Consider the following 27,839-nt stretch of genomic DNA (forward strand, 5'->3'; position numbering starts at 1 on the left):
CTAACATCAGCTTGATGACGGCACTCACGCAGACTGTTGTTGTGTAATCCCTCATCTTCTTTTTCCCAGGCTGTGTGGTTATCCTCCTTTCTATGACGAGAACGATTCGAAGCTCTTTGAGCAGATTCTCAAAGCAGACTACGAGTTTGACGCTCCGTACTGGGATGACATATCAGACTCTGGTGAGATACTTAGTGCCTCTGTCTCTCTCTGTGTATACCATTGTGTTTACATTTTAAGAGGTAACACTTTATTTGTCAGGTCCCATCCCTTTTCTAATATTTTTCAATAAAGAACTGATGTCATCCAATTTTGATCTTGAAACACATTTTAATAATTTATCTAATCCCTATCTTTCCAACACTGCTATTTTCCTCATCACATTGCACTTTACAAATAAATGTTTTAACATAATGTGTGTACAATTAGCTTTAATTAATTCTTTTAAAAGTTGAAATAGGTGAGGTGTACTGTGTACAGTATGTATGTGCTCTAGAGAATTTAAGTAGGATACAAATGATTTCCCTACACGATCATTGCCCTGCAGCACGACATAGTGGGAATATTTCAGTCAGCAAATTCCAAGCATGCATACATTTCAAGAAATAAAGGGAATTTTGTTTACAAGAGTTCATTATTCATTTCTTAAGTTGAATAACAGTTGTTTTTCAAAGACACCTCTGCACAATGTATGTAACATGTCCTGGTTCCTATTTAAAATTAGTAAACAAACTGATATTAAGTACGCGTTTCATCTCTTTTACCTAAAATCTGTAGTAGAATGCGTAGTTCTTTTGAAGAATTTGGAAAAAACGTCCCTAATATTTTCAGCTTTACATCATTTTGACCCTGTCATGTCCCTCCTCAGCCAAAGACTTCATCAGCTGCCTGATGGAGAAGGACCCGGAGAAGAGGTTCGTCTGTGACCAGGCTCTGGAGCATCCATGGTGAGAGACAAACCCCCAGCACACTGCACCCAAAACCAGACAATCACTGGGAGCCACATGCACATTTTGGTGCGATTAAACAGCAGTATGACGCAGATTGCCAGGCTTGCGTATTTGTCATGGAGAGCATGTCCTCCCTCTGTCATCTGTCGCCATGGCTGCAAGCCGGGAACCCACCTCTGCTTGGCACCGCCAGCCGCCGAGAGAAATCTGCTGAATAAATGGCCGCCAATTAGTGGCTGGCGTCCTGAAGGATCCTTGAAGAATGTGGACGCTTTAATGAACAATTAGGATGTCTTCCCAGGCCTGAGCTCCAGCTAACGAGAGCAAGCGAGCGTGGGCTGCTGTCTCCGGCTGAGGCCGGCTCATACGGAAAGTTCTGTAAGGCATTAACGGTACTGGGCAGGTGGCCCCTCTCTACAAATATGAGGTTTGTGACACCGGTAACGGGTGTCATAACCGAGAGAAATGGCTTTCATTGACAAGGTCTCATGCGGAGATATTATGATGAATGTGACAAAGCGATGCAAATATCCCCCCCATCAATCACAGATGTTTTAGCAGAATGAAAATAAATGATCCGAGCAGATAGGAAAACAACATTAGGAAGAATCCCAGAGGCTTTACTGATACAAAAATAATCTATTTAGGTAATGCTGTGTTTGTGTGTGTGGAGTCGGCTACTTATCTTCTCTTCTAAAATTGGAATTATTGAAGATACAATCTCATTTTGCAGGACTTTCAGTATTCCCAAAGTCAGAATCCCAAAGTTTTCTCAACTTTCTGCATTGGAATAAGTATTGAGTCATTTTAAGCCTCAAAGCATGCTAACACTGAATGATTTTTAGTAATGATAAAAGGCTGTCAATGTTAAATAGTTTAATCGGATAATTTGTTCTAGTTTTCATATATGTTGGCTTTATTGTTAATAGTTTACGGCTGTTCTTTGCAAGATAGTCCTTGTAAAAGAGACGACAGACCCCTATGGGATCAACCTGCTTGATTTAAAGCTAATTAAAATGAAACATGTACATGATATTTAAGGTCTTGACTTATATTTCCAGGATTGCTGGTGACACTGCTCTCTGTAAGAACATACACGAGTCAGTCAGTCGACAAATGCGGAAAAACTTTGCCAAAAGCAAATGGAGGGTGAGTACACAAGACTTGAACACAATATTGTCTATCTTTGTGAATTGCAAATGGTTTGTTTGTACTTGGTTTACTTATGTCTGTTCATATCCTCTCTTCACAGCAAGCCTTTAATGCGACGGCTGTGATCCGCCACATGCGGCGCCTGCAGCTGGGCACCAGTTTCGGCAGCAGCAATCACAACGCCAACTCCAACCCGCAGAGCCGCCCTCCGGCCAAGAGCCAGTCTGTGGACTGCGACCCGCCGTCCCTGAAGGACTGTGAGTGACACTCAGTTCGTAGCCAACGTGTCCACGTTAGTGCTGCTGAAAATGGTTTAAAAAGTAATGTAGTTAATTATTTATTAAACAGACTAAACTGATTTGACTAGAGAAATTTGATTTAACGTAAGCTTTATCTATAAGAAGTATACATACAGCTTCTCATTGACTGTAAATGTAATCCAGCATCAAAAATTCGTGGTGTGAGGGTGTTTCCGAAGTAATTGTTTCATGACAAGCAGCATACTGACGTTAAATGTAATAATCAAAATGTCCAGACTTGACCTTTAACCTTTATTGTCCCTGCCTGTCAAGCCAAACTTAGTTAATGACTTGCAACTCTTTACTAAAACTATATTTTATCCCGCAGGTCCTCCGATAGCACCTTTGCCCTCCACAGTTAAAGTGTACAATCAGGACTCTGACACCCCCTCTCCTGTCAGAGAGGAATCCTCTGCGGTGGCCGATGCCTCGCGGCCCCGACCCTCCACCTGTCACGGTCATCCACACTGGGACTAAATGACGCCAGGTGCCGCGGGAGGTGAGCTGGGAGACCACAGAGCTTTGAGATGGGAAACGACTATCCCAGGCTTCGATGTCCTCGCCCAGTTTGCTCATCCCGCAACCTCCCATCTGATTCTGCCAACCAGGGGAGGAATTTGAGGAGCGTTGGCTCCATTTACCACGGCTCAGCACGACACCGCTGCTGCTTCCCTTCCCTCTGTCATACAGACCTGGAGGTACAGAGGGAAAGATGCTCACCAGAAGTTGTTTTTGTGAAAGCTGCGTTCAGGATCACGGTTGTCTGGCAGGTGAAAAAGCAGCTGGGAAGTGCCACACTAAAGGAAACTCTTTATTGATGCTGCTATCAGTTTTGACTGTGAGCGTCTTGAGAGAATGACGCTCCTCTGTATGCCTTGTGTAAATATCCTGCGTGGAAATGTTGAGTGGAGTCATGTTATGCAAGTGAAATATAAGCTTCAAACTGTGGTAAATAATCGTGACATCATCTGCACTCTGAACTTTTTTTCTTGTGGTTTTGACAGTTTTGGTTAATGTGTGGTGGTATGGCTCCAAACAGTGTGACAGTGTGTTTCTTATCTCTTTGCTTTAAATTGTGTGAAAAAGGAAGGTGTGCTTCAATCACGGCTGTGATCGCTGAGAGGGCCGGTGCATTGCACTAATGTATTGGATTATTTATTTTCTTACAACATATTCAGACTTTTTTGTAAGTAATGTATTATTAGACTGGACTGGAAAGCTATTGAATTGAATGATAAAAAACACAGTATCTAATAGTTGTGATTTTGTAATTTGTGATTTATTTGAGGAACTCATGATTTGACTGTGAAGTCCTCCTCGACCACAGGAGGGCGACCTCGTGTTGTTTCTGTGTGACCAGCTCTCAGGGATGTGCTCGACATGAAGCCAACCAAACCCACTCACTGCGGATGAGGACTTTGAAAAGTAAAAACCTCCACATACTGCATATTATTCTAATGTGCCATTGGGAGAGTACGACAGATGCTTTTTATTTCTTTAAATCCATTATAATTGACAGTATCATGTATCTGAATAGATTGTTTTCCCCTTTAAGAAAGTATATTTGGATTTAAAGAAAGTGTTTATCAGTGCAAATATGTCAAAAATGACCAATGAATGCAAACGTATCTCATCGCAGAACCGTTTAATCAGTAGTGTACAGTTCAATAATATATTGCTACCTGCTTGCGCTCAAGAGGAGGCTGGTGTGTGAACAGCTCCCTCTCTCTGTGTTTAATCACTGTGCTTTCATACCAGCCTGTTGAATTTAGCAGAAACACTCTTTCTCCTTCTTTCTTTTCTTCTGTCGCTCTCTGGTGACTTTCACACGGAGAGGAGACAGGATCTGTCTTTGTATTTTTCTCTGTGGTACATCTATTTCATTTTTAAATCCTTCAACATGAACGATATAAAAACAACACTCCACCAGAATATGCCCAATATCGAGGGCTTTGCCATATTTAAATATCTAAAAATGTTGTGGTGAATATTGACTTCTACTTACTGTAAATACAAAATCTCAACACAGTTAGCTTTGGTCTTTGAGTGTTTTATTTTTGTCTTCCCTATATATTTGTTCTCCAAAAAAAAAAAAAAAACATCAACAGAAAGCAAAAGATATGAAGCATTGAGAGCCCCTCAGTTTGCATGTATTACGTATTGTTGCAGAAATGTGCTTTAGAGTTGTAGTTTCCTGTATTAAAAAGAGGCTTGTCTGCATGGTTGTTGATTCTTTGAGGGTAAATATCAGGTAAGTGAGTTAGCTAGAGTTTGTACACATTTCTTACAGTAAAAATACATCTGAACTGCCACATTAAAAGATTTAACTGTCAGCTCAACTGATTATATATAGAGTAATTACAGGATGTATGGTTAGTACTATATATATATATATATATATATATATATATATATATACAGTTTATTCACATGCATTATTCTTCTGGTAATGTAGCATGAAGTCATTGCACATCTATTAACCCAGGCCCTACTTTATTAAAACATACTTAACATTATTTTATCAGCTTAATACTTTATGTTTTATTTATGAAAATGATAATGATCTTTAGTTAATTAACAGCCCATACAATATAAATATAATATATTCTCTTTTTATGCATAATAACTATGTTTTGTGGTTGTTTTTGTACCGTTTCGCCTTCGTTAAATGTGTAAGGCCAGTTTGTGGAAATTAGAAAGGTACAGTACTTCAATACCTACAGATTTGGTTTTTAATTCAAAAGTTGAAAAGAAAAGACAAAAAACTATGCAATAATTATTTGTGTTATTATTGCATTTACATTTACTTTAGCAAGGTCTGTTTAGATCCTAAACAAGGAGGATGTAAAGCTAATATCAACAACACAAGGTTGAGAAACAAGCTGAAAATCAGCTGTTATCTCAACCATCAGTGTCGGTGGAGAAAAGCCTCATGTGTTTTTAGAGTTGCTTCTCTTAAAGCTCACATCATCTCCTATCTTCAGCCCTAGGCCTCAGATGGCCTGACGGTTGTACTCCTGAGGAGGATGCATCCCGTCGTAGTGAAACTCCCTCCACTGCTCCGTGCTCTCTCGGCTCCTCTCGTTTTGTTCTGGGAGATATGGAGGATATATTAGTGCATGAATGAGCTGCTGGAGTGAATGTACTTACGCCTTTCAGCCACTCCAGCTTACCATCATCCTCCTCTTCAGCGAAGTTCTCATACCGGGTCCTCTTCTCCTCGTGAAACTCTCTCATTCGTTCATCTGCAGCCAGAATCTGCCTCTGCTCAGCTGCAAGCACATAGAAGTAGAGATCAACTGAGTGTAAAAATTATTAACATCTGTGATGCAGAGTTTATTGTTATATTAATTAAGGGCAGAGGATTAGTCTATAAGGCAGACAAGACAGACATGATTTTTCAATTGTATTTACTGATATATAAACTCTAAACCCTCTTTGATTAATCATTAGCAATACTAGCAGTCATGCTTTGTATGTACCTGATAGTTAAATAGAATCATAAAAACAATTAGCCTATTGAGAAGTACGTATTAAGTTTCTAGGACACTATGACACACTCATCAGACTTTAGGCCAAGAGTAACTTATCAGAAGCTAATCTCCTGGATGCAAGTCACCTGAAAAGTCACAAGGCCTGCTGGGGATTTTTTTAAGGTTAAATATCCTTAAATCTCGTCAGCGAGCGTCTGGTGGCCGGGCTTGCCACGGACCCCGGCCGGGCACAGCCCGAAAAAGCAACGTGGGCAACACCTCCGCTTCTCCGTCCCGCAGGCCCACCACCTACGGGAAACAACGATGGGGTTGGGTGCGCTGCCAGAAGGGTGGCAGTGAAAGCAGAGGGTCTCGACGGACCAGACTCAGGCGACAGAAGTTGGCTTTGGGGACGTGGAATGTCACCTCTCTGGGGGGGAAGGAGCCGGAGCTTGTGCGGGAGGTGGAGCGTTACCAGTTGGATCTGGTGGGGCTCACCTCTACGCACAGCGTCGGCTCTGGAACCTTACTTCTGGATAAGGGTTGGACTCTATTCTTCTCCGGAGTTGCCCAAGGTGTGAGGCGCCGAGCGGGTGTGGGGATACTCACAAGCCCCCGGTTGAGTGCCGTTTTGTTGGAGTTTACCCCAGTGGACGAGAGGGTCGCCTCCCTCCACCTGCGGGTCATGGGGGGGAAAACTCTGACTGTTGTGTGTGCTTATGCACCAAACAGTAGTTCAGAGTATTCGGCCTTCTTGGAGACCCTGAAAGAAGTCCTGTATGGGGCTCCTGAAGGGGACTCCTTAGTCTTGCTGGGAGACTTCAACGCACACATGGGCAATGATGGAGACACTTGGAGGGGCGTGATTGGGAGGAACGGCCCCCCTGATCTGAACTGGAGTGGTGGTTTGCTACTGGACTTCTGTGCTAGTCATGGATTGGCCATAACAAACACCATGTTCGACATAAGGATGCTCATAAGTGTACATGGTACCAGAGCACCCTAGGCAGAAGGTCCATGATCGATTTTGTTATCGTATCATCGGACCTGAGGCCGCATGGAGGCCTTCCGGGATATGTTATCCCTGGGTACTCCTGATGCAGTTGCAAGGTATCGACAGGCCCGGAGGGCAGCAGCCTCAGCCGTGGCCGAGGCAAAGCAGCGGGTGTGGGAGAAGTTCGGAGAAGCCATGGAGAAGGACTTTCAGGTCGGCACCAAAGTTGTTCTGGAAAACCGTCCGACACCTCAGGAGGGGGAAGCAGGGTACCATCCAAGCTGTGTACAGTAAGGATAGGGCGCTGTTGACCTCAACTGATAGTGTGTTAGGGCGGTGGAAGGAACACTTTGAGGAACTCCTGAATCCGACAACTCCGCACTCTATGTTAGAGGCAGAGCTGGAGTATGAAGGGGGATCATTTCCAATCTCACGGGGGGAAGTCACTGAGGTAGTTAAAAAGCTCCACAGTGGCAAAGCCCCGGGGGTGGATGAGATCCGCCCAGAAATGCTGAAGGCTCTGGGTGTTGAGAGACTGTCATGGTTGACACATCTCATCAGCATTGCGTGGAAGTCGGAAACAGTACTGAAGGAGTGGCAGACCGGGGTGGTGGTTCCTCTCTTTAAAAAGGGGGATCAGAGGGTGTGTGCCAATTACAGAGGCATCACATTACTCAGCCTCCCTGGGAAAGTTTACTCTAAGGTGCTGGAAAGGAGGGTCCGGTCGATTGTCGAACCTCAGATTGAAGAGGAACAATGCGGTTTTCGTCCTGGTCGTGGAACGACGGACCAGCTTTTCACTCTCGCAAGGATCCTGGAGGGGGCCTGGGAGTACGCTCATCGGTCTACATGTGCTTTGTGGATTTGGAGAAGGCGTTTGACCGGGTTCCCAGGGAGATACTGTGGGAGGTGCTGCAGGAGTATGGGGTGAGGGGGTCTCTGCTCAGGGCCATCCAATCTCTGTACTCTCAAAGCGAGAGCTGTGTCCGGGTCCTCGGCAGCACGTCGGACCGATTTCCGGTGAGGGTTGGCCTCCGCCAGGGCTGCGCTTTGTCATCAATCCTGTTTGTGATATTCATGGACAGGATTTCGAGGCGTAGTCGTGGGGGAGGGTTGTTTGCAGTTCGGTGGACTAAGGATTGCACCACTGCTTTTTGCAGATGATGTGGTCCTAATGGCTTCATCGGTCTGTGACCTTCAGCACTCACTGGATCGGTTCGCGGCCGAGTGTGAAGCGGCTGGGATGAGGATCAGCACCTCCAAATCTGAGGCCATGGTTCTCAGCAGGAAACCGATGGACTGTCCACACCAGGTAGGGAATGAAGCCTTACCCCAAGTGAAGGAGTTCAAGTATCTCGGGGTCTTGTTCTCGAGTGAGGGAACAATGGAGCGTGAGATGGGCCGGAGAATCGGAGCATCGGGAGCGGTACTGCAGTCGCTTTACCGCACCGTTGTGACGAAAAGAGAGCTGAGCCAGAAGGCAAAGCTCTCTGTCTACCGGGCCATCTTCGTTCCTACCCTCACCTATGGTCATGAAGGATGGGTCATGACCGAAAGAACGAGATCGCGGATACAAGCGATGGGCAAATGGGATTTCTCCGCAGGGTGGCTGGCATCTCCCTTAGGGATAAGGTGAGAAGTTCAGTCATCCGGGAGGGACTCGGAGTAGAACCGCTGCTCCTTCGCGTTGAAAGGAGCCAGTTGAGGTGGTTCGGGCACCCAGTGAGGATGCCACCTGGGCGCCTCCCTAGGGAGGTGTTCCAGGCACGTCCAGCTGGGAAGAGACCGAGGGGTAGACCTAGGACCAGGTGGAGGGATTATATCTCTTCGCTGGCCTGGGAGCGCCTTGGAATCCCCCAGTCAGAGCTGGTTGATGTGGCCAGGGAAAGGAAAGTTTGGGGCTCTCTGCTGGAGCTGTTACCTCCGCGACCCTGACGGAAAAGCGGGAGAAGATGGATGGATGGATGGATAGTATCACAACTTTGCATGAGCCTCACCACAAAGAAGACCATCACATGACTGGGGATAAAACTGCATCAACTAAAAATGTTTCTATTGAAAGCTCATCTACGAGTATGGACACACACACACACACACACACACTACAAGGAAACCATGCAGGTGAATCATCATGTCTGAACAAAAGTTGCTTTTGTGAACTTCATAAAGCTGGTAATTATGGTGATTCACAGAAAGCTGCGTGTTGCCAAGGCCGACGCTGTAAAACACACAAACCTCGACCCCCTGGTGACGGAACAAAGAGTAATGAGTAATGTCTCACCCTTAGATCTAGAAATACATATGTGTGGGGAAAGCAGTGGTGGAATATTACTTGGTACAATTACTAAAGTGCTCCGACATGTTTCATCAATCCCAGAAGCAGGTACTTTTGCCTTTGATACTTTAATAATGTTTCCTGTACCTTAACTTAAATAAGATTTTGTATGAATTATCTATATTTGTAATTCAAATGCTTTTTCCACCACTTCTAGAAAGACAAAACGAAATGTTAGGTTACAAGATCAATGTAACCAGTAACCTAATCTGACTATCACAATATAAAACTAATGTAACCTGATTACTTTCTGTTGCTTTTGGATTAACTATTATGTAAGACAAGATAACAATGTTACCTTAGCAAAGAAGAAACCAAGATGTTGATTATCAGAAAGGTGTCCTCTGCTCAGAGATTTTATTTATAGTCTGATTAGGTCATTTTATATGTAACTGTATGGGAATATAGTTACCTTTTTTGGTATCCTGATTATGTAATCCCGTAACATGTAATCCATTACTCCCCAAGCCTTCTTACAAGTATATACAATATGTCGGCCCACATGGAAGTCAGTGGTCAGCAGTCTGAGTTTGTCACAACATTACAGTCTCTTTAGTCAGGATGGTTTCCATTTTGGATCGGTTGCAGAGTTACTAATATGGATGCAGCGAGGCGACCTGCATGTGACCTCTGAGCAGCAGCACTGGATAAATGGAGAAGCCCGCAGCACATTAAAGTCCTCGTCGGTCATTTCAGTTTCAGTGAAGCTACCACATTGACAGCAGTGACATTAGAGAGAGCCGTTAGCTGAGATAAGAGAGGGTTGGGATAGTCGTGCTGACCTTTCAAAAATCAGGTCGCAACCTTTGACCTTTAAACAGGATTTGCAGCACGAGTCTGTGCATGCAGTGAGAGCAGGAAGCGTGGGTGGAATGTAGAGAAGTACATTTACTAAGTATTGTACTGTGCTTAAGTACAATTTTCAGGGACTTGTTCTTTACCTGAGTATTTCTATGTTTAGGTGTGTTATACTACTTCTGCACGAAATTAAATGAGTTTGTAAAAATTGTAGTTTTTACTCCACTTCATGTATATGGGGTTGTATTGTTATTTATTTTTTGTTTGTTTAAGACTTGTTATTCATTTAGTGTTACATTTGAGTAAGAGGTAGTTTAATTAGTTCCAAGCTGTTATAGACAGAATAATGCATCAAGAATCATAATCCAGTAAATTTGTATAAATGATTTTGAAATTGACCAATACGCTCAAGTATTTCAACTTTTTGTAAAACCCCCAAAAGCATAAAAAGGGCCCCTTTAAGTATTGCTACTTTCACTTAAGTATAAACACCTCCACTACTAATGCTGGGAATTTAAATCACTTAGTTATATTTTAATGGATTAACAGATAAACTGTATATCAGTATTAAAGACTTTGAACATTTGAAGGCAAACTACAATACCTGCTATGATTGATTTGTTTTCTCTTTCAGTCATAGCACAGCAGACCTGTTTCTTATGACTCACCTACTCCCACAAATGTCAGCATTCGTTGAGAGTCTGATGTCTCTGTTTTCATGTATCAACTTCGCTTCAAACGTGCTTCATCTACATACTGCAACATGTAAAACATTTATCAAATATTTCTCTAATTGTATCAGACTGCAAGCAAGAAGATGTGCTTTTGTGCCATCGTGCAGCAGGAGAGGCTGCTTGTTTGTGTCACTTTTGAACCTGTGTTTTTTCTCTGAAGCCTTTCTGCCTGTGTGTCGGCACATTCCTCATTCAACTCACAGCCGCTCACCCACTCACTCCGTCTCAGTCTCCTCATCGTGTTTACTGCTTTGTGTTCACTTTATCTCCGCTTTTAACTGCACGGAGTGTGTTTTGTTGCTGGTACACACACAGACCCCCAGAATGTTACACAACTCACATTCAGAGCAGCAGCCTCAGTGTGTGCTCTCACCTTCCTGTTGGCAGAACGGTACATAACAGCGGCCTTAAATCACTCGAGGATGTCAAACATCGAGCAGTATGTGAATTTTCGAAACACGTGTAAAAAGAATATTGACTGATTTACTCATGAGGTGAGGGTGAGGGTGAGGGTGTGTGTGTGTGTGTGTGTGTGTGTGTGTGTGTGTGTGTGTGTGTGTGTGTGTGTGTGTGTGTGTGTGTGTGTGAGCTCCATGCTGCCCTGTGGCTCCTGCTGCAGACTCCAGCAGAGGAGTTAACAGCTGCTGGCTGCCATAAAAACATCCAGGCTGTCATTAACATGTCCACTCCCTGTCAATTAAACTGAACAACAACAAAAAAATGTTTCAAGACTAATTACATCCATCACTACATTTACCTAAAACAAGAGGACATATGTCAGTGTGCTTATATTGTAAAAACGTAACTGCATCATTACAATGCAGTGCCTGTTTATGGTCAGGATGGGGACAAAAGAAACATTATCGCTTTATTTCACAAAGTATTCAGAGCTTGGACTTTTCATCTCGTTTTATGATCAATGCTTTATTTCGTCGATGTCGAGGATTTTAGTATCACTTTTTGTTTTAATAGTTATGTGCTTTATGGTTTGAGGTCTATGGCTTTTTAGAAGACTTTTGAGCAAGAGGATATATATCACTTAATTTTGATTAAATTAACTTTTCAAAAACCAAATGCTAGTGCAGCAGTATACCCTATGTCTAAATTTGAGAGGATCACACTTATTTCTAGGAAATTCCTTTAGACTGACTCTCTATTAAATCTTTTCTGGATTCATTGCATCTTTTTAGTTGTATATTCTTCATGTCTTAAGAGCTGACTGTTATGAAACGTTTTTAAACAGGTATGAAGAATCGAAAAATTTGACTGAGAGCAAACCAAACCAACTCACACAGTGTTGAACACATTTTCAATAATAAAGCGAGTGCAAGAGTTCAATGGTGTGCCATTTTCTTGTTCAAGAAAAAACAAAACATTGAACCTTGAACATTTAATGAGACTAATATTATCTAATCACCAATTTGGACGCAACAAAATTACTTCCATTGTGGTATAACAGTGAGGAATTGAGTGTAAGTGAACTTCTGCTGCAAGAATGTCCTGTGTAATGAGTCACGGATGCCATCAACTTCCACAAACACACAACAAAAAACACACACCTAGGCTGACCAGACCTCAGTCCAAGCTGCCACCAACTGTGAACTCACCATTAATCTCATCCTGAGACTTTGAGGCTCGTCTGCTGCGTTTTCTGAAGAAGGTTGCTGCATCTGCCTCCTTCATGAAGATCTTCTTCATCGGACCTGCGGTGGGGAGCAGGAGGGGGTTCAGCTCACAACATAAATAAATAAAGAGAGGGGATGAAGAAGAGATGCAGCTCCTCACCTTGTGGCTCTTTTGCGCTGCCTTTGCTGCTGGGCACAGCTGCAGAGTCGGCCTCTGGAGACACTGGGTCAAAAGACGAAACATAAAGGGTTACAATGATTCAAACACACAGAATCTAGACTCACATCCTTACCCGTGTATGAAAAGTACAAACAGATATCATCACATTGATTCTCCTGCATCAAACTCACAGGAAAGTGCCAGAAGCACAGAGAGGAGGGCCAGCATGGTTGCATAGGTCCAAGACATCATCAGCTCTGTGTCTGAATTTGTGGAGAGAAACAAGTAATGTGGAAAACGACGATGAGAGGTGGGTTTGTGAGAAGTGGGGAGGGAGCCTGAAGGAATATTGACTGCTGGAATGAGGAGAAGGAGGGAGTGACCTGAACATCTGATAAAGCTGAATGCAAGAAACAGCAGACAGAAAGGGGCTGAGGTTTTATTAAAGTTGTTGTGGGCTCTTTTATTTTTATGGCCTGTGAGGTCTATCTCTTTAGTCATAGAAGAGAAAACGTATAGGCTTTACTGTAGAAAGGACCCTTCAGGCTAAATATTCGACAATTGTCAGATTGATACCCGCACTAAAGAAATTTGATGACATACAACAAACATGACGTTTCTGGAAAAATAAATAGTGAACAAAAACAAATCAGGGCCCAGGGCTGCAGGGTTTTTCTTGCCAAATGTCTCCTTTGCAGATGCAGCCGAAAGAGGCCCCTCAACAAGGCCGCTCTCTCTGCTGCTTGCATAATGCCTTGCCGGAAAGTATGCAGACCTCTGTTTGCTTGAGTTTTTTACACACCTGAATTCTGGCTGTGCCCCAGAAAATACTGAATGTTTAAATTGTTTTGTGGGGAAATCCAAGATGGAGCAGGTTTGTTGCTCAGGGAAGTGAGAGGAAATGGGAAGGAGAGTTTCAAAATATGTGTCATAAGTTTATTCAGGTAAGTGTGGAAAGCATATAGGCGATGGAAAATCATACTTAATGTAAATAAGGACTTTGAATTCAACAAAGAGGCTGTGAGTTTTAAATTCAGGGAAAAAATAGGCGTTATTGTTTTGATTGTTTCCACACAAACCATATAAAGTTTATAATAACATGTATTTTTTTTTATAAATGAAACTCTTTATTGTTATAAATTAGCTTCATGACTGAAAGTATCACTTGTCACTTTGGGTTCTGTGTAACTGTGACGTAATTTGTCATTATTTTCAGAAGGTGTAAAATAAAAGTAAAATCTGTTATTAGTAGAGACTATATTCATTATTGATGCATTGATGTGTTTATCAAAGCTGGTTAAGGTGCAGCTTGTAATAACCTTGTATGCTGCAGGGTAGCTTGTGAATTTTACTCCAGGTTAAATTCAACATCATTAATCCAAATCTGCAAAGTAACTAAAGGCATTACATAAATGCAATGAAGTTAAAGTATGATGTACCTCATTTTTCATTTTCAAACACCCAAGTAAATTGTACTTAAGTACAGTACTACTGCAGGACATCTCCTTAGTTACTTTACACCACTGCATTCCTCCACTGATTAATGGCTCAGGTTTATTTTTGTTTAAAGGCAGTATTTCCTCCACTAAGAGCCGCTGTTGAGCCGCTATCTCCGGGCCTCTCTGCCTCTCCTTGCAGCGGCAGTAGGGGGCTCTGTTTCCCGCAGACAGCTCGATGACACGGTGGTGTGGCAGGCAGCGTCAGCAGGCAGAGGACACACTCGGATCAACCAGTAATCACTATCGTCACTCACACTGCCATGGTCGAAAAAAGCAACAACAGCGCTTCCTATTTTCTACCGGGAGTGAAACTTTAAAAGGCTGGAAAACAGACATGATGCTGGACGCCATAACCTCGCGGATATAAGCGACATTAAAAAGCGGAAAGTAGACCCCACCACACCGAAGCCACAAAGAAGGGTTTTTTTTCACGCTCGGAGGGAAAGACGGCATCCGGCCTGAGAAGAAGCTCCGAGGTCGGGGACTCCGGTCGGAGCAACGCTCATCGTTTCTGGTGAGAGTTGCACACCTTTTCGGTGTAGTTTCTGTGAATTTACTGACGGGTTCAACCCCTGGATATACCCTGGGTGATATAAGAAACATTCACACCGCCCTGCGTTGACTCTAAACGGGCTTAACAATGTTTACTTCACAGTGTGTGTGTGAATGCAGTCGTTTGTTGTATGTCCCATTCAGCGGTGAATGGCCGCATTTAACTAAAAAACAAACTGTGAGGTGAAAAACATGCTGCATAATTGAATTGCAAAGTAAGTTAAGAGTGGCTAATGCTTCACAGTTTCTGCCCTCCTGGTTGTACATGTGTGTCAGCTTCGTAGTTTAATACACAGCAATAAAAATGCTGGTTAGTTGTCGGTAAATTGTGTGAGGTTTGCTTGTAAGAGGGGAGGGCTTTGCTGCTCTGCGTGTATCGTCTTGCATAGATGTCACCAAAACATTCACTGACCCATATTTTAAAGATGGATTGTTTTCAGGACCACATTTTTCTCAAACTACTCTCAAGCACGGTGCAAACTGTACCAGCCTCTGATCTCTCTATCTCTCTCAGACACACGCACACACACACACACAGTCAGTATTAACAGCTTTAAGCCTTTTCAGCTGTTTGTGGGAAGGCCAACAGCAGACATGGGAAACAGTTTAAGAAACACTTCTGCAGTTTCTAGGAATTTCACCTCAGCTTTCATTGAATTCCTGTACTTATCTCTTCTTCCTGAGCTAACCTGTGAAGTGTGTGTGTGTGTGTGTGTGTGTGTGTGTGTGGATTAATGGTGGATGTGAAGTTGGCAGGATGTCCAAAAAGGAAGACATCATTGTTCTGGAGGGGGAGGGATGCTCATGGCAAACTCTTGAGGAAGTTCATTTTAGTGTGAAAACACCCAGGAGCCAATGTGGTTACAAATTAATTGCCACATTTATTGTTCTCATGTTGTTAACACTTTTATTCCAAGTACACAGACTTAGAAAGTGTTAAATGTTCTGTTGTATGCAACTATGTTACATTGTTGTGCACATGGGACCGAACTCATGTGTACAATAGTAACTTTAATAATAATTTAGTTTAACCTTTTTAATTATAGCATGCTCCTGTCAATAACTTTGTATTACTATCATAATACATTATTTTGCAGAATGTTTTCCTCATCAAAAGTCCACAGACAAAATGTTCAGTTTACCTTCACACTAAGAAAACCAACAAAAAAGTTCAACCAGTAAGGATTAATAATCTGTTGATCAACTAATGGATTAATAAACTTATGTTTCAGCTATTGTATCCATCGTAAATTGGTGGTATTGAATTAAACACCCTATACATTTAATCAGAAAACAAATGTTTCACTAATTTGTTTTTGTTTACTAGTGCACTACCTGTAAACAACTTCATTATACAATTCTGTATATCAAGAAGATGTGGTTTCTTTTACAGACATCTTTGTTTCTTTAGCTAAACCAAACTCTAAAAATGTAAAATGGCAACAAGCCTAAATAAATACCTTGGAAAATATAATTGACACCAGAAACATTGTGATCATATGAGCAGGAAGCAAACCCTCAGTGAGAGCTTTATACACTTTTCAAGCTGTACTATGGAAACATTGTGGTCAGCATAGAAACACATCTTGAGGTTTCATAATCATTCTTACTTGTCAGTCTTTACAGTACAGTATTGTACTCATAAAGAAAGAGCCATCATAGCACTTCCTCTCATTTCCTATGAGCAGCCACTGTTGAGCTCCTTCGATGTCCTCATGTAGAAGCTTCAGGAGGTGTGTCAGTGTTATGGGCTGAAAATACCTCGTGGTATCCTGGTACCTGCAGGATGGCAGGGGGCTGTTGGGGGACAGTGTGCCTGTGTGTGTTGGTTTGACGTGGGGTCGTTCCCTTGGTGAGGGCCTTGGGGATGGCGGTGGCAGGGCAACCTGACACGCTGTGAAACAGCTGTAGCCACGGGGTGCTGATCCCTCCAGTCCCAGTGTAGATCAAATGATAGTCTAGTATGTGTATGGGTGTGTGTGAGAATGTGTGTGTGGGAGCATACACATGATGTGTCTTTGCCAGGGATTCATTCAACATCAGCATGCAATCCTACACATGATTTTAAAACCAAACATCATAGATGTTCTTGGGCAATTTGGTGTGTGTGTCTGTCTGTGTGTGTGTGTGTGTGTGTGTGTGTGTGTGTGTGTGTGTGTGTGTGTGTGTGTGTGTGTGTGTGTGTGTGTTCATGTTTAAGCGACTGGCCAAGACAGCTGGCTGAAGGTTAATGTGTCACTGCTTTCTGGGGAGCAGCTGCTATGTCACAGGCACCACTCCTTTCTATAGATAGCCGTGAATACCAACTCTTCCTCTTTTCTTTGCTGCATTAACACAAGAACTCTGGCCCCGGCATGCAGCTCAGGCCTCTCGCATGCGGTTGCCCCACAAGCCAAATGCTGTGGCTTGCAAGTTTGTCCGTCTCCACTCCCTGATTCCCTATCTCCCTCTGAATCTGGAGAGTAAAGACCCCACTGCAACCCTGGAGCCAGCTGGCCTGAGAACCTGTTTGATCGAGTTATACTGTAATACCTAACACCACATATCTGGATCGTTATATGATCTGTTAATGTCTGAAACAGGTGAGGGACAAATATTGCCTTTTTTACCGTCACTCTTGGCAGGATTTTCGGGAGCTGTCTGAACACTTGTCTGGTCTTTATTTGGAAGCAGACGCACAAACAACTTTATCCAACATTATTACAGCCAGCACTGCTTCACATATTTAAAATGCACTGCACTGTTCATAATTAAGTTCTTACTGGTTTAATAAAATACCATTTTAAATCCATGGCTTAGGTTTTTAATTAGCTGAATTCCGAAACCCTTAGGCCCACTCTACCTGGGCTCAGTAGGTTTTTTTTCTAATCAGGGATTGAGAAGTAGACCAATGTTCAACAGCTAAAAATAAGATCCTCTCTAATGAAATCTATCCATTCTCCATTTAATTCAAAGCGTTGTGTGTGTCGCAGCACTCACAAGGTAAAAGAAAAGGTATTTCCTCAGTCATTTTTTAAAATCAAATGCAGATGTTAAATATTAGTTGATCAAGGATTCATTAATAACCATTTTGCTAATCATTTATGAAGATCCCAAGTATTAACTTCTCAAATGTCACCATTAGCTTTGTTTTTGTTTCAATAAAATTCATATCTTTGTGTTTTCCGACTTCGGGCTCTGGGATACTGTTACAAGTATTTTTAATAAGTGAAATCTGATTACTTTTATTCAATTTGCAAATAGAAGATTTATCACCCAGAGGTTTGTTATAGTTTTTCAACCAAAAAACCAACAAAAAAAAGCATGCAGTCTTAACAAGATACCAGCTTTACTCTCTGCAGGGTTTTCACCAACGTGTAAGAAACAACTGTGCCTGCCAGGCAGACTGTCTGAGTTTACTACAAAGGCTGCTGAGAGCTGTTTGTGTTTGCAGTTTGATACTGAAACTGATATTCTGATAACCCCGTCCTGCCGTCTGCCCTCAGATAGCCGCCTGGCCTGTTGTTCCCCTCTCATAGCCATGAGAAGCTATCAGGACCTGCTGGGGGTTCAGACGAGCAGAAGAGGGGGGCTAATTGTCGCTCTCTCTGATGCTAATGTGCTGCTCACAATCGTACGCCAGGTGACTTGACTCAGATCAGATGATTATCTCCCTAATGAGTCAAACAGGAGAGTGATTATAATGCTGCTTTTTATCCAGAATAAATGAGGACAATCTCTCTTAGTATATGTGTTTCTGAGGAGAGAATAACACCTTCCAGGGTCCTTTCTGAAAATGTGTTTTATTTGATCCTCATTGTATCTGCAAAATGTCCCAACCGCAAAACCTTTTGATGATTTACAAAAAAGACAATTGTTTTGCATTGTAGTGACAGAAATGTGCTGCCTGCCAGATGATATCAGGCTCTTTCTGTCGATCTCAGCTGTGTCCACAGCTCCTATCTGCGCAATCATGCAGGGTTTTTATCCCATTCAGAAACTGTTATCATGTGAAGTGTAAGTGGCGCCTTAAATGGTTCGTTTCGTATGAATAGTGTGTCTAATTTCATGCTATTCATCACATATTTGTGAAGGGAAAATAGTTTCACTTTATTTTTCTCTTATCAAAAGGAAGTCCAAAGTGTTGCTGCTGGAAAAGCATTATTTCCCAGGACCGATCCAATGCCTCTGGTCCTGATTGCAAATCTGTCCCTCTTAGTTTCCAGCCTTAAAGAGACAGAAGACCTCTACAAAGATCTCATAATTTGTCAAGGCTCATAAGGGATTAAAAAGGTATAAAACAGAATCTGGAGCCAGGTCAGGAAGAGGTGTAAATGTTATCAAAAGGACCCTGAAATAAATCCTAAAACAAGCAGGGAGCCACTGTAAAGACACTAAAACCAGTGTGTATCTTTGGTTTACCAAGGATTCATGGATCATTTATTGTCAATAAGCAACAAAGCATTGCAAAACCAAAACGAGTTGTAGCTTAGTCCATTATGCTAAGCAAGACAACTCGACAAAACAGAACAACAAGAGAAGTGCATTCCTGTAGGTCTAGTGCTTTGTTTGAATTTGCATCTGAAGGACTGTAAAGAGCAGTAACAAAAAACTGGTCTCTAGGGGGATAATATAACCTACATGTTGTCTCTGGAAACAATTTCCATCAACTTTGAAGTTTTCAGCATCATTCATGAAAGCATAAAGTGTTCGTATCATCTCATATCATGTCTTTCTCTGTCCTGCGATCGCTTTAAGTCCTAGATTTATCTCCTTCGCTTCCCTCTCAGCTCAGCTGTTGTTTGGTCGGGCAGGTCTTGCTGACTGGCAATGTGCTCAGAAGATGTTGTGGACGCTAAATCTGCCCAAGGTTTTTGGTTTATTGCTTGCAATAAGGTCGGTGATTAACACAAGCTTAAGACATTTCAATGTTCTCTGCCTCAACATAAAACACTTCAGTATATACCATACTTGTGAATTTTGAAGCTTCTATTAGAAGGGTTGCTAACAAGAGACTTGAAGACACTACTAAATGCTATCGCCGGAACAATATAGTCTGAGCTTAGTTTAGTAGTGTTTATGGTAGTTAAGCTACTGGGATGTAGATCATTAATAGGCTAACTTTAGTATTAGTTTTCTTTCTGCCGTTTGAATTAATTGCCTCAAAATGTCTAAAAATGGGTTTCATTTAAAAAGATTACTTTGTAGAGCTCTAATCCAAAAGCCAATGGAAACTTGACTTTTATATCATTGCAAACTTTAGAGGGCCTATTTGGGATTTCCCTGTCCTGTAGCGTGTTATCTAGGTTTTTGTGCATGGTAATGTTCTGCAAACGCTAATATTCCAAGGTTCCCTTCAGAGGGAGTTTCTCTCTCTCACACTCCTGAAGAAACCTGAAAATTAGCATAACAGGGCCCCATTGAGGTTGTCCTACAAAAGCGCATCATATCTGCTGTACTCTATAAGACCTGTTTTGACCCCCTCAAAGAAACTACCACGATACAAAACCCTAGCTACGTACCTTCAGTATTGTGTGTCTACATGCTCATCTGCTGTGTACTGCAGGCAGTATTGGGCCACAGAGGAAGCTTAAAGAGGAGCAGGCCTGTCACTCAAGCCACTGTTACCATGGCAGCAGTGTTAATCAGCTGGTGTTGAATCTTATTGCTAGTGAGATCTGTGGCTGTGCGTCACTCGTTTGGCCTCCTCCTTCGGCCAAGGGCTCTGGCTAAAGTTTCTGTTGTATTACACACACACACACACACACACACACACACACACACACACACACACACACACACACACACACTCACACTCACACCAGTACTGACCCGTCTGTCAGCACCAGTCAGCCCTACGGACACAGGTGATATGTGTGATGAGTGTGAACGCAGCAGGGTGAGGAAAGAGTGTGTGTCATTGTGACTGGAAAAGACCAACGAAAAAAGAAGAATCTGATGAGACTTGTTGGTGTACCTGCTCTTCAACACCTCTTTCTGTTGAATTAATGCCTCACCTGCTGCAGTGCGTAGGGGGAGCCTGGTTGTCAAGCTCAGCTCAGCACAGCACCACGCAGCACAACAACTACCTCCTGCGTCTCTCGAAAATGAGCCAACTTTTTACTGCGCACAATGCAGCCTTTATATAAGGGCCCTATAATGGAGCCAGCTCCTTCAATCATGTCCTCATTGTCTTGGCTAGGATGAGAAAAGGCTGCTCTTTAGAAAATCTAGGCTGAGCTCACCCGTGAATCATGCCAACAGTCACGCTTGTTCTCTGTGTGTGAGGGGAGGAGCAACAGACGTTTTTCTAGGACCCTCATCCTCCCGAAGGCAGTGACGTTAGCTGGTTTACTGAACCCTGTAGGGGGGGGTCACACAGAGGTTGCGACCTTGCTTTTCCTGTTTCTGTGGGTGGCCCACACAGCAGGCACCCTGTGGCAGTGATGGCGGCTGTGGTGCGATTGGTTCTTGTAGCAGAAGTGGGACAATCGTCAGACCGCAGCAGTGATGGTAGCTCGTGGAGTTTGGCATTACAGAGCTGCCGTGAGGGGGTAGTTGTTCCTCGCAGTGGGACCTCTTACCCTTTAGGGAGCCCGCAGTTCACCATCAGAGCAGTCGCTGTTTGCTTGCAGACAGAATCCATACGAAGCATGTGTTTACTGTCACACTGCAGCACCCATAGTGCTCCTCCTCTCTGCTGTTTCCCTCCCCCCACCCCCCCTTACCTCATGCACTGCACTGCCAGATACAGCTAGGGATGTCAGTTTGTCTGTGAGGGGGGAGTCGTATTATGGTGGGTATTGATGGCTGGTTTAAGTGGATAAAAATGCAGACAGTCGGGAGTGGAGGGGGGGTTGGGGTTGCTATATGGTGGGACATGGTGGGAGACGGAAAATCAGCATGCAGGCAGTCGCCTGCCGTGCTCTGCATTTCCAACAACATGGAAAAAGCAGTGGGGTTGCCATGGGAACAAATCCAGAATCAGCGCAGTATTTGGACCCCTCTGCGGTAACCCCCCACAACACACCCCCAAACTCCCCCACGTCCTCCCCACGTCTCCCCTCCTCTTCCCTGGCCCCCTCCCTGCAGATCTGGAGCTCAGACCTCAGACCGGCCTACTTATGGGAGAAGGGATAAGGCTCGGGAAAGGGATCATGTCCAAAGCTCCCCACTGGATCCCAGAGCAGGAACGACCGTCAGCGGATATGGGTGCACAGAGCACACTAAAAGAACCCCCCAACCCCCCCCCACCCCCAAGCACCATCCATCTCCTCTAAACTGCTGCCATTAACTTTCCATTAAAACTCACAGAAAGTGATTTGTGTCTGGTCTGCTGGATAGGAGGTCATATCCCGGGTTATTTATGAGATGTTAATGTGCCCCCTCAGATCCCCACCATATACATTTATAATTCAAGAGCGGATTCTAGATATTGCTATGGAAACTAAAGAGAGATTAACTGCAAAAACCAACAGTGAATGTCCTGTACATTTAGAAAAAATCTGGAGCAAGATAATCCTGATTTTATTTGCTCATCCCAAACTTTGGAAACACATTTTAGTGAGTTTGTAGAGAGTAATATCAGGGATAAAACGAATAACCATACTTTTTTCGATTTAAAACTACATCCGAGTCCTTTCCTAGAGTGTGTTGCATGCTTTGGGAAGAATCAGAATCCCTTTATTGGTCCCACAGAGGGGAAATTTAAATTTGCTACAGCAGCAACAGAGCCAAAGACAGCCTTGCAAAAGAAAATATGCATTTAAAAAATATTAAGATTAAGAAAAACACACAACTCACAAAATACACATCCTGTATTGTGATATAGCAGCCAGGTAAATATTGCACAGTTATTAATAATGGCACACAGGAAACAGTTGGTGAACTGTGTCAGAGCACCCGTTACCAGTTGTGATTTAAAGTTTTCATCATCGTAATGACTAGGGAGGGACTGCATGATAAAGGACAATAAATTATTGGTATTGGGTAGTATTTATTATTAGGTCTTTTATCCACAAGGAAATTGCAGCCGATAAATTATCAGCAGATAACACAAGTCCAAACAGCCTTCACAGACTTAATGAGCACCACATCTAAACTCTCTGATACAGTAGGAGTCAGACAACAGAAGTGCTGGGACCCACTAAAAACAGCAGCTGCAGGGTAAGGGTAAGACAACACGATTGACATTTGCACTAGATGTTATTAATCTTCTCAATTAAGCAAATCTGTTCTTTTCTTTGTTATTGTTGTTAACAATTGTCTTGTTGGTCGGAGCAGATTAGGTCAGAGCAAGGGAGTAAATTAGCCATCTTTGATCACTACATCTTAACCCTCAGCTGTGCTTAAACATACAGGTTATTTTGAAAATACAAAAGGAGGAATAATCAGTCAAGTTATTGGTTGAAAATGTACTTTTCTTATGCTACGCACATGTTGAAGGCTGTGGGAAATGCTGCAGCAGGAGTGTGGGTAGGAAACGCAGCAAGCTGTTCTTGAGACGACAGACTGCTCCCTCACGCTGCAGCTGATATGTCATGAGGCGACTGATGTGAAGCTGCGATGACAGTCCACTTCACGTTCTGCCTCATCGCAGCTTCTGGAATAATTAGATTGATTCTTTCTTCACTTGGAGCCGAAAAGGGCAGTATGTAGAAATGAACACAAGACGAGTGTTCCATTCCTTGTACTGACCCTCTTTGGCTCTTTTTGCCACATTAATCTTTGAGGTTGTCACAAAAATGGTTGGCAGAATCAAACCAGGAATGTCACGTCTACATGGTACTCTGCCAAGACCACTCACCCGACAAGATGCCCCTGGATGCATTTCACCGTCTTGTTACATGATTCTTGGGTGTTCAAGTTCAGACCGCTATCTGAAGCTGTGAATTTCTGAAGTTTTAGTTTAAGTTCTCATGATCGAAGGTATAATATTCAGCTTTGCACTGTCCCAGTTTGCTTTGGCCTTATGCCAAGCTGCTGCTTTGTGAAGAAATAGGGGCAGCCTTTGGGACAATTAAAACTCTGTTTGCAAACGTTTGCTTTAAACTTAGAGTTGCTGGGGTGTGAAATAGTCCCTGCCTCTGCAGAGTCCTCTTATTAGATGAGGTATGTTTATGTCAATTTAAGTGGCATGTTTCGTTGACTGAATGGTGGCTGATGTTGTAATGTTTTCTGACTTTTCCACCAATCTTCAGGTAGAATCTGATTTGCCTGTTTGGGCTGGTGCTTCTCCCATTCCTACTGCAACAACCAACAAACAACTTTAACCATTTAAGTAATTTTTTAAAGCAAACAAATCTTTGTTTTCCGGCTTATCAAATGTGAGGAGCTGCTTTTTTCTGTTTAAATATTTTGTAAATCTAAGGTTTTTGGATTGGTGTTTGGTAGAAAACCAGGTATTTGTTGACATGACCCTGGGCTCTGGATACTAAAATGCATTGTTTGCTATTTTGTGAAATGTGATATTGTAAGAAATAACCAACAGATGAATTTATGTTAAAAATGGTTCTTAGTTGCCCCTGAAATGTTGTCGTCTGTCATGCACTGTTGTTTGTTTTTTGATTGCTTGAACTGTTTATTCATTTCAATGAACTGTTTATTCCAGCCAAAATTAAATCCCTTGCCACTGCAAATCCAATGAAGTGATGAGGAACAGTTCTCTCTCTGTGTAGAAATACATTCTTACGTTAAGCTGAAGATTATATGAGGATTTCACTTTCTTAGTTACAAAAACTAAATAGGTATTTGCCTTTTTAGTTTGGTATTCAAGTGTAGTTATGCAACAAAATGATGTGTAGAGAAGCACAACGAGGGAATTTCTTTCTAAGACTACAAAGACTTTGACTTTGGAAGATCCAAACTTGATTCGTCACGTTTCCCTTTTGCTGAACTTTGAATGCACTTTTTCACAGAAGGAGGACGGTGTATTTTGTCCTCCATCACTGATATTTAAATCATACATCTTATTGTAGCAAGTAAGGACAGTAAGAACAACTACGGCAACCAAAAACCATTGCATAGCCGTGGAAGGATTGTTTTTATGTAACAACCTTCCCTTTACCTGATGATTCAAGCATCAAAGGGCGGTCTTTACTTTCAGCCGTGCCCTGTTCCGGTATATGTTCTCATTATTTGTTGTTGCGTCTCTGGACAGAATTCAGGTTATGACAGATATTTGGAAAACAAAAGGCTGTCAGTATGGAAAACCCCTCAGGAGCTGTACTACTCATGTGTTGTCATGTCTGGCTTTACTCATCATCGTCTCAGACTGACACATGTCCAGATCTGCAGTAGTAGAGGAGTCATGATCTCTCTGTATCGAGGTCACAGGGAGAGGCTGCTTATAATCTGCCAGAGATTCACAAATGTGTTGATATCTTGATTTGACATACATTTTATAACTGAATATCCCTCACACACCTACTGTCTGTGGCTCTCACCAGCGGTTACTCTCATGTACACAGTGAATGCGGCTGGAATGTGTAATGTGGACTCGATGCGGCCCGGGCTCGTCCTGCTCCATTCAGTGGCAAATCCCCCGGGTTTAGGATTTGCTTTTACAGTCTGCTGCGCCCGAGACCGTCCTCTAAACTCACCCGTAAGAATCTCTCACCAACTCGTAATGTTTTCACAGGGCCAAGAATGCAAAGCAATGTGCCCGAATGAGCTGAGTCATAATTAGCGCCAGAGTGCGGAGATGTTGGTGGCATTGTTCGCCCCCTCAGATACCTGGTGATCTCACAATGTCTTTGATTTCACTTCGACTGTTGGGTTGTGAAACATGGCTGCAGGCCGATGAAGTGTATTCTTTTGAAGTAAAGGCAGTTTACATTACAGTCGGCGAAATGTCAAGGCCTCCATCAACACTACAGATAATGGTGTTACTGTTCTGTAACTAACAACAAGCTGTATCTGTTCTTATTGTGTCTTACATTGGTTAAAACCACAACTCACTTGTGTATTGTTTTATTTGTCCTCCTCAGGCCTCCCCTTCCTGAGAGCTCAATGGAGAAAATGAAGCGGTTCAAACGGCGTCTCTCCCAGACGTTACGAGGCAGCCACACCATCGACGAGTCGCTGTCCGAGCTGGCAGAGCAGATGACCATCGAGGAGAATGGACTGAAAGACAGCGGTGAGTTTTAGAAGCAATTAATAAAAGTTTCTGTCTATGAGAAGCAGGAGGAGTTGGATGTTTTTTCCATTGTCCTTTTAAGTGTTGCATAACAGCTTTCATAAAGCTCTTGAACATTATTACACACTGATCTCCTGGAGAATATAAAGGTTTAGGTTTCTCTTTGTTATTAAAATGTCATCAATTTGGCAAATGCCACTAAGTAATACGACACCCACAAGCCAACGCTTACCAATTTGAAGCAAAACTCTGCAAGTCGTTTTAAGACATGGCATCTGTGGCTCCATTAAGCTGTTAGTATTTATTTGGCCATTTGGTCATATAGGGTTTAATGACATGGCGATTAATACATTGCAATCCATCCAGTAGTTGTTAAAACATTCACTTCAAACCATACATTTCAACCTTAAACTGGTATTAGAGGAGAATATAAAGCTAATCTTTGCTTCCCCTCGCTGTGATATGCAATCTAAATGATCGGATTTTCCTCCTGAATGCACCTTAAGACTCATGGTTTACTTCAGTCCTTGACCTATTTGTGCCCGAAGACTATATTTAGAGTATAGGATTATTAATGGGTAATCTGCAAAGCTCACATGATGTTTGGCTAGTGGTGCTGCTGGAGAATGAGTTGGAAAATGATGTGGTTAAAAGAAAAGATGAAATCAGTAATGGATTTGGTTCACTTTTTTCTGCAGTTGTATTACTATTTGTCTCCATCATTAAGTGAATAAGGGACACTGTATTCTAACAATTACCATTAGCAACCAAGATGTCACATTAGATTTTTAGATTTTGTAATAAAGTGCATGTCTCAAATTGGATTTAGTTCCTGAAATGGAATGGATTATATTTGTATAACCCTTTTTATCCAAATCCAAATTGTATCTAATACTGATGCAGAATGTGAAAGTGGGCAGGGCTTAACGGCTGAATATGTCCAGCAAAATCTTCTGGTGGAAAAAAGTGAAGGGGCCACTTTTATGTTTTGGTTTTCCCTTTCCTGTAGTGTGTTATACAGGTTTTTGTGCATGTAAATGGTCTTGAAAGGCTAAAATCCCCAAGTTCCTTCCAGAGGGAATTTCTCTCCCACATACTCCCCCCTTCCCCTGCCTGAAAAGCCTCGATTAAACGACTTTGTTTAGTACTGTAACATAGTGACATCACTATGTAGCACTTGCATTTCTATTGGCTAGTGCTCCGATACATTATAGGGCCCCTTCAAACTGCCAGTCACCTAACTTTGACGTTTTAGAAAGTTAATGCGACATTTACAGATCCAACTTTCTTTTCCCCAACTCAACTCCTTATTTATGCTCCTGTAGAAACACTCTGTTCCTCGCCCGCAGATATTGATGTTGGTTACATCATTAATCTTGATCCCTCTGAAGGTTGTGGCCTCCGAGGTGTTAAAATCAGAGCGGAGTGGTGCAGCAGCAGCTTATCTCTGCTGATATTCACAAACCTGCCGCAGTGAGGGGAGGTAGCACGACTCCGAGCTCTACCACGTTGTTACCATGGTGCCCAGGATCTGGAAACATTCTAGAGTTTCCATGACATTGCCACGGCAACTTGGATGACTTGGTGAAACCAGCCAGGCATTGATGCATTTTACCACTTGCTTTTCCCTTTTTTTTCATCTTTCAGCTCTTCTTCCTCTCTTTTGACCACCCAGAGTCCCCAAAACACCCCCCCCCCCCTACAGCTTCTTTCAGGTCTGTCCTCAGTTTTCCTCTCTTGTCTAAGTGAGAAGTTTCCCCTTCTTCAATCCATGAGATAGTCCAAGACCCCCCCCCTTCCCCACATCCCTCTGAGAACTAACTGGGCTTTTCTAAAGAGCTTTTTGTATAGTGACACCACGTTTGGCCAGAGTGTTCTGTGCTTGGTGCCTGGGTACACAGAATACTGTTGTGTATGTGTGTATGTGTGTGTATATATATATGTATGTGTTTGTGTGTGAGAGAGGGGATTGTAGCAGCCTGTGAAACAGTAAGTAGGGTAGAGAGGAGGCAGAACGAGTGGCCAGATGAGATGTGATCTGAACTCTGGGATTGGGTAAAGCGTTTTGGTCCTGATCTGATTATGAAACGCGTATAACTCAGGCCTGCAGCAACAGTAGCAGCTGCACAGAGATAAGGGAGAGGTGGCATAA

At 42.8% G+C, this 27,839-nt stretch overlaps 3 protein-coding genes across 4 annotated transcripts in view; 2 read left to right on the plus strand and 1 right to left on the minus strand.

Annotated features, from left to right (window-relative positions):
- Nucleotides 1-4,621, plus strand: part of camk1db (calcium/calmodulin-dependent protein kinase 1Db) — a 21,711-nt gene extending 17,090 nt beyond the window's left edge. The window contains exons 7-11 of the mRNA XM_063912652.1: nucleotides 70-182; nucleotides 869-947; nucleotides 2,012-2,099; nucleotides 2,203-2,359; nucleotides 2,730-4,621. Coding sequence (XP_063768722.1) covers nucleotides 70-182; nucleotides 869-947; nucleotides 2,012-2,099; nucleotides 2,203-2,359; nucleotides 2,730-2,878 — 586 coding nt within the window. The 3' untranslated portion in view covers nucleotides 2,879-4,621. The remainder of the gene's footprint in view (nucleotides 1-69; nucleotides 183-868; nucleotides 948-2,011; nucleotides 2,100-2,202; nucleotides 2,360-2,729) is intronic.
- On the minus strand, nucleotides 4,153-12,827 carry ucmab (upper zone of growth plate and cartilage matrix associated b). Its single transcript, XM_063912662.1, has 5 exons — nucleotides 12,712-12,827; nucleotides 12,521-12,583; nucleotides 12,343-12,438; nucleotides 5,575-5,673; nucleotides 4,153-5,492 (listed from the first exon to the last, which is right to left on the minus strand). The coding sequence occupies exons 1-5, from the start codon at nucleotides 12,770-12,772 to the stop codon at nucleotides 5,395-5,397; spliced, it is 417 nt and encodes a 138-aa protein (XP_063768732.1). The 5' UTR covers nucleotides 12,773-12,827; the 3' UTR covers nucleotides 4,153-5,394.
- A 1,369-nt stretch (nucleotides 12,828-14,196) lies between these two features.
- The window catches only part of LOC134874807 (cyclin-dependent kinase 17-like), a 31,635-nt gene continuing 17,992 nt past the window's right edge, over nucleotides 14,197-27,839 (plus strand). Inside the window, exons 1-2 of one of the 2 annotated variants that reach the window (XM_063899020.1) lie at nucleotides 14,197-14,533; nucleotides 25,539-25,687. In XM_063899020.1, coding sequence (XP_063755090.1) covers nucleotides 25,561-25,687 — 127 coding nt within the window. In that variant the 5' untranslated portion in view covers nucleotides 14,197-14,533; nucleotides 25,539-25,560. The remainder of the gene's footprint in view (nucleotides 14,534-25,538; nucleotides 25,688-27,839) is intronic. The other variant, XM_063899028.1, reaches the window with a different exon arrangement.

Source organism: Eleginops maclovinus, chromosome 2 (assembly GCF_036324505.1).
Source record: "Eleginops maclovinus isolate JMC-PN-2008 ecotype Puerto Natales chromosome 2, JC_Emac_rtc_rv5, whole genome shotgun sequence".
NCBI classification, from domain to species: Eukaryota; Metazoa; Chordata; class Actinopteri; order Perciformes; family Eleginopidae; genus Eleginops; species Eleginops maclovinus.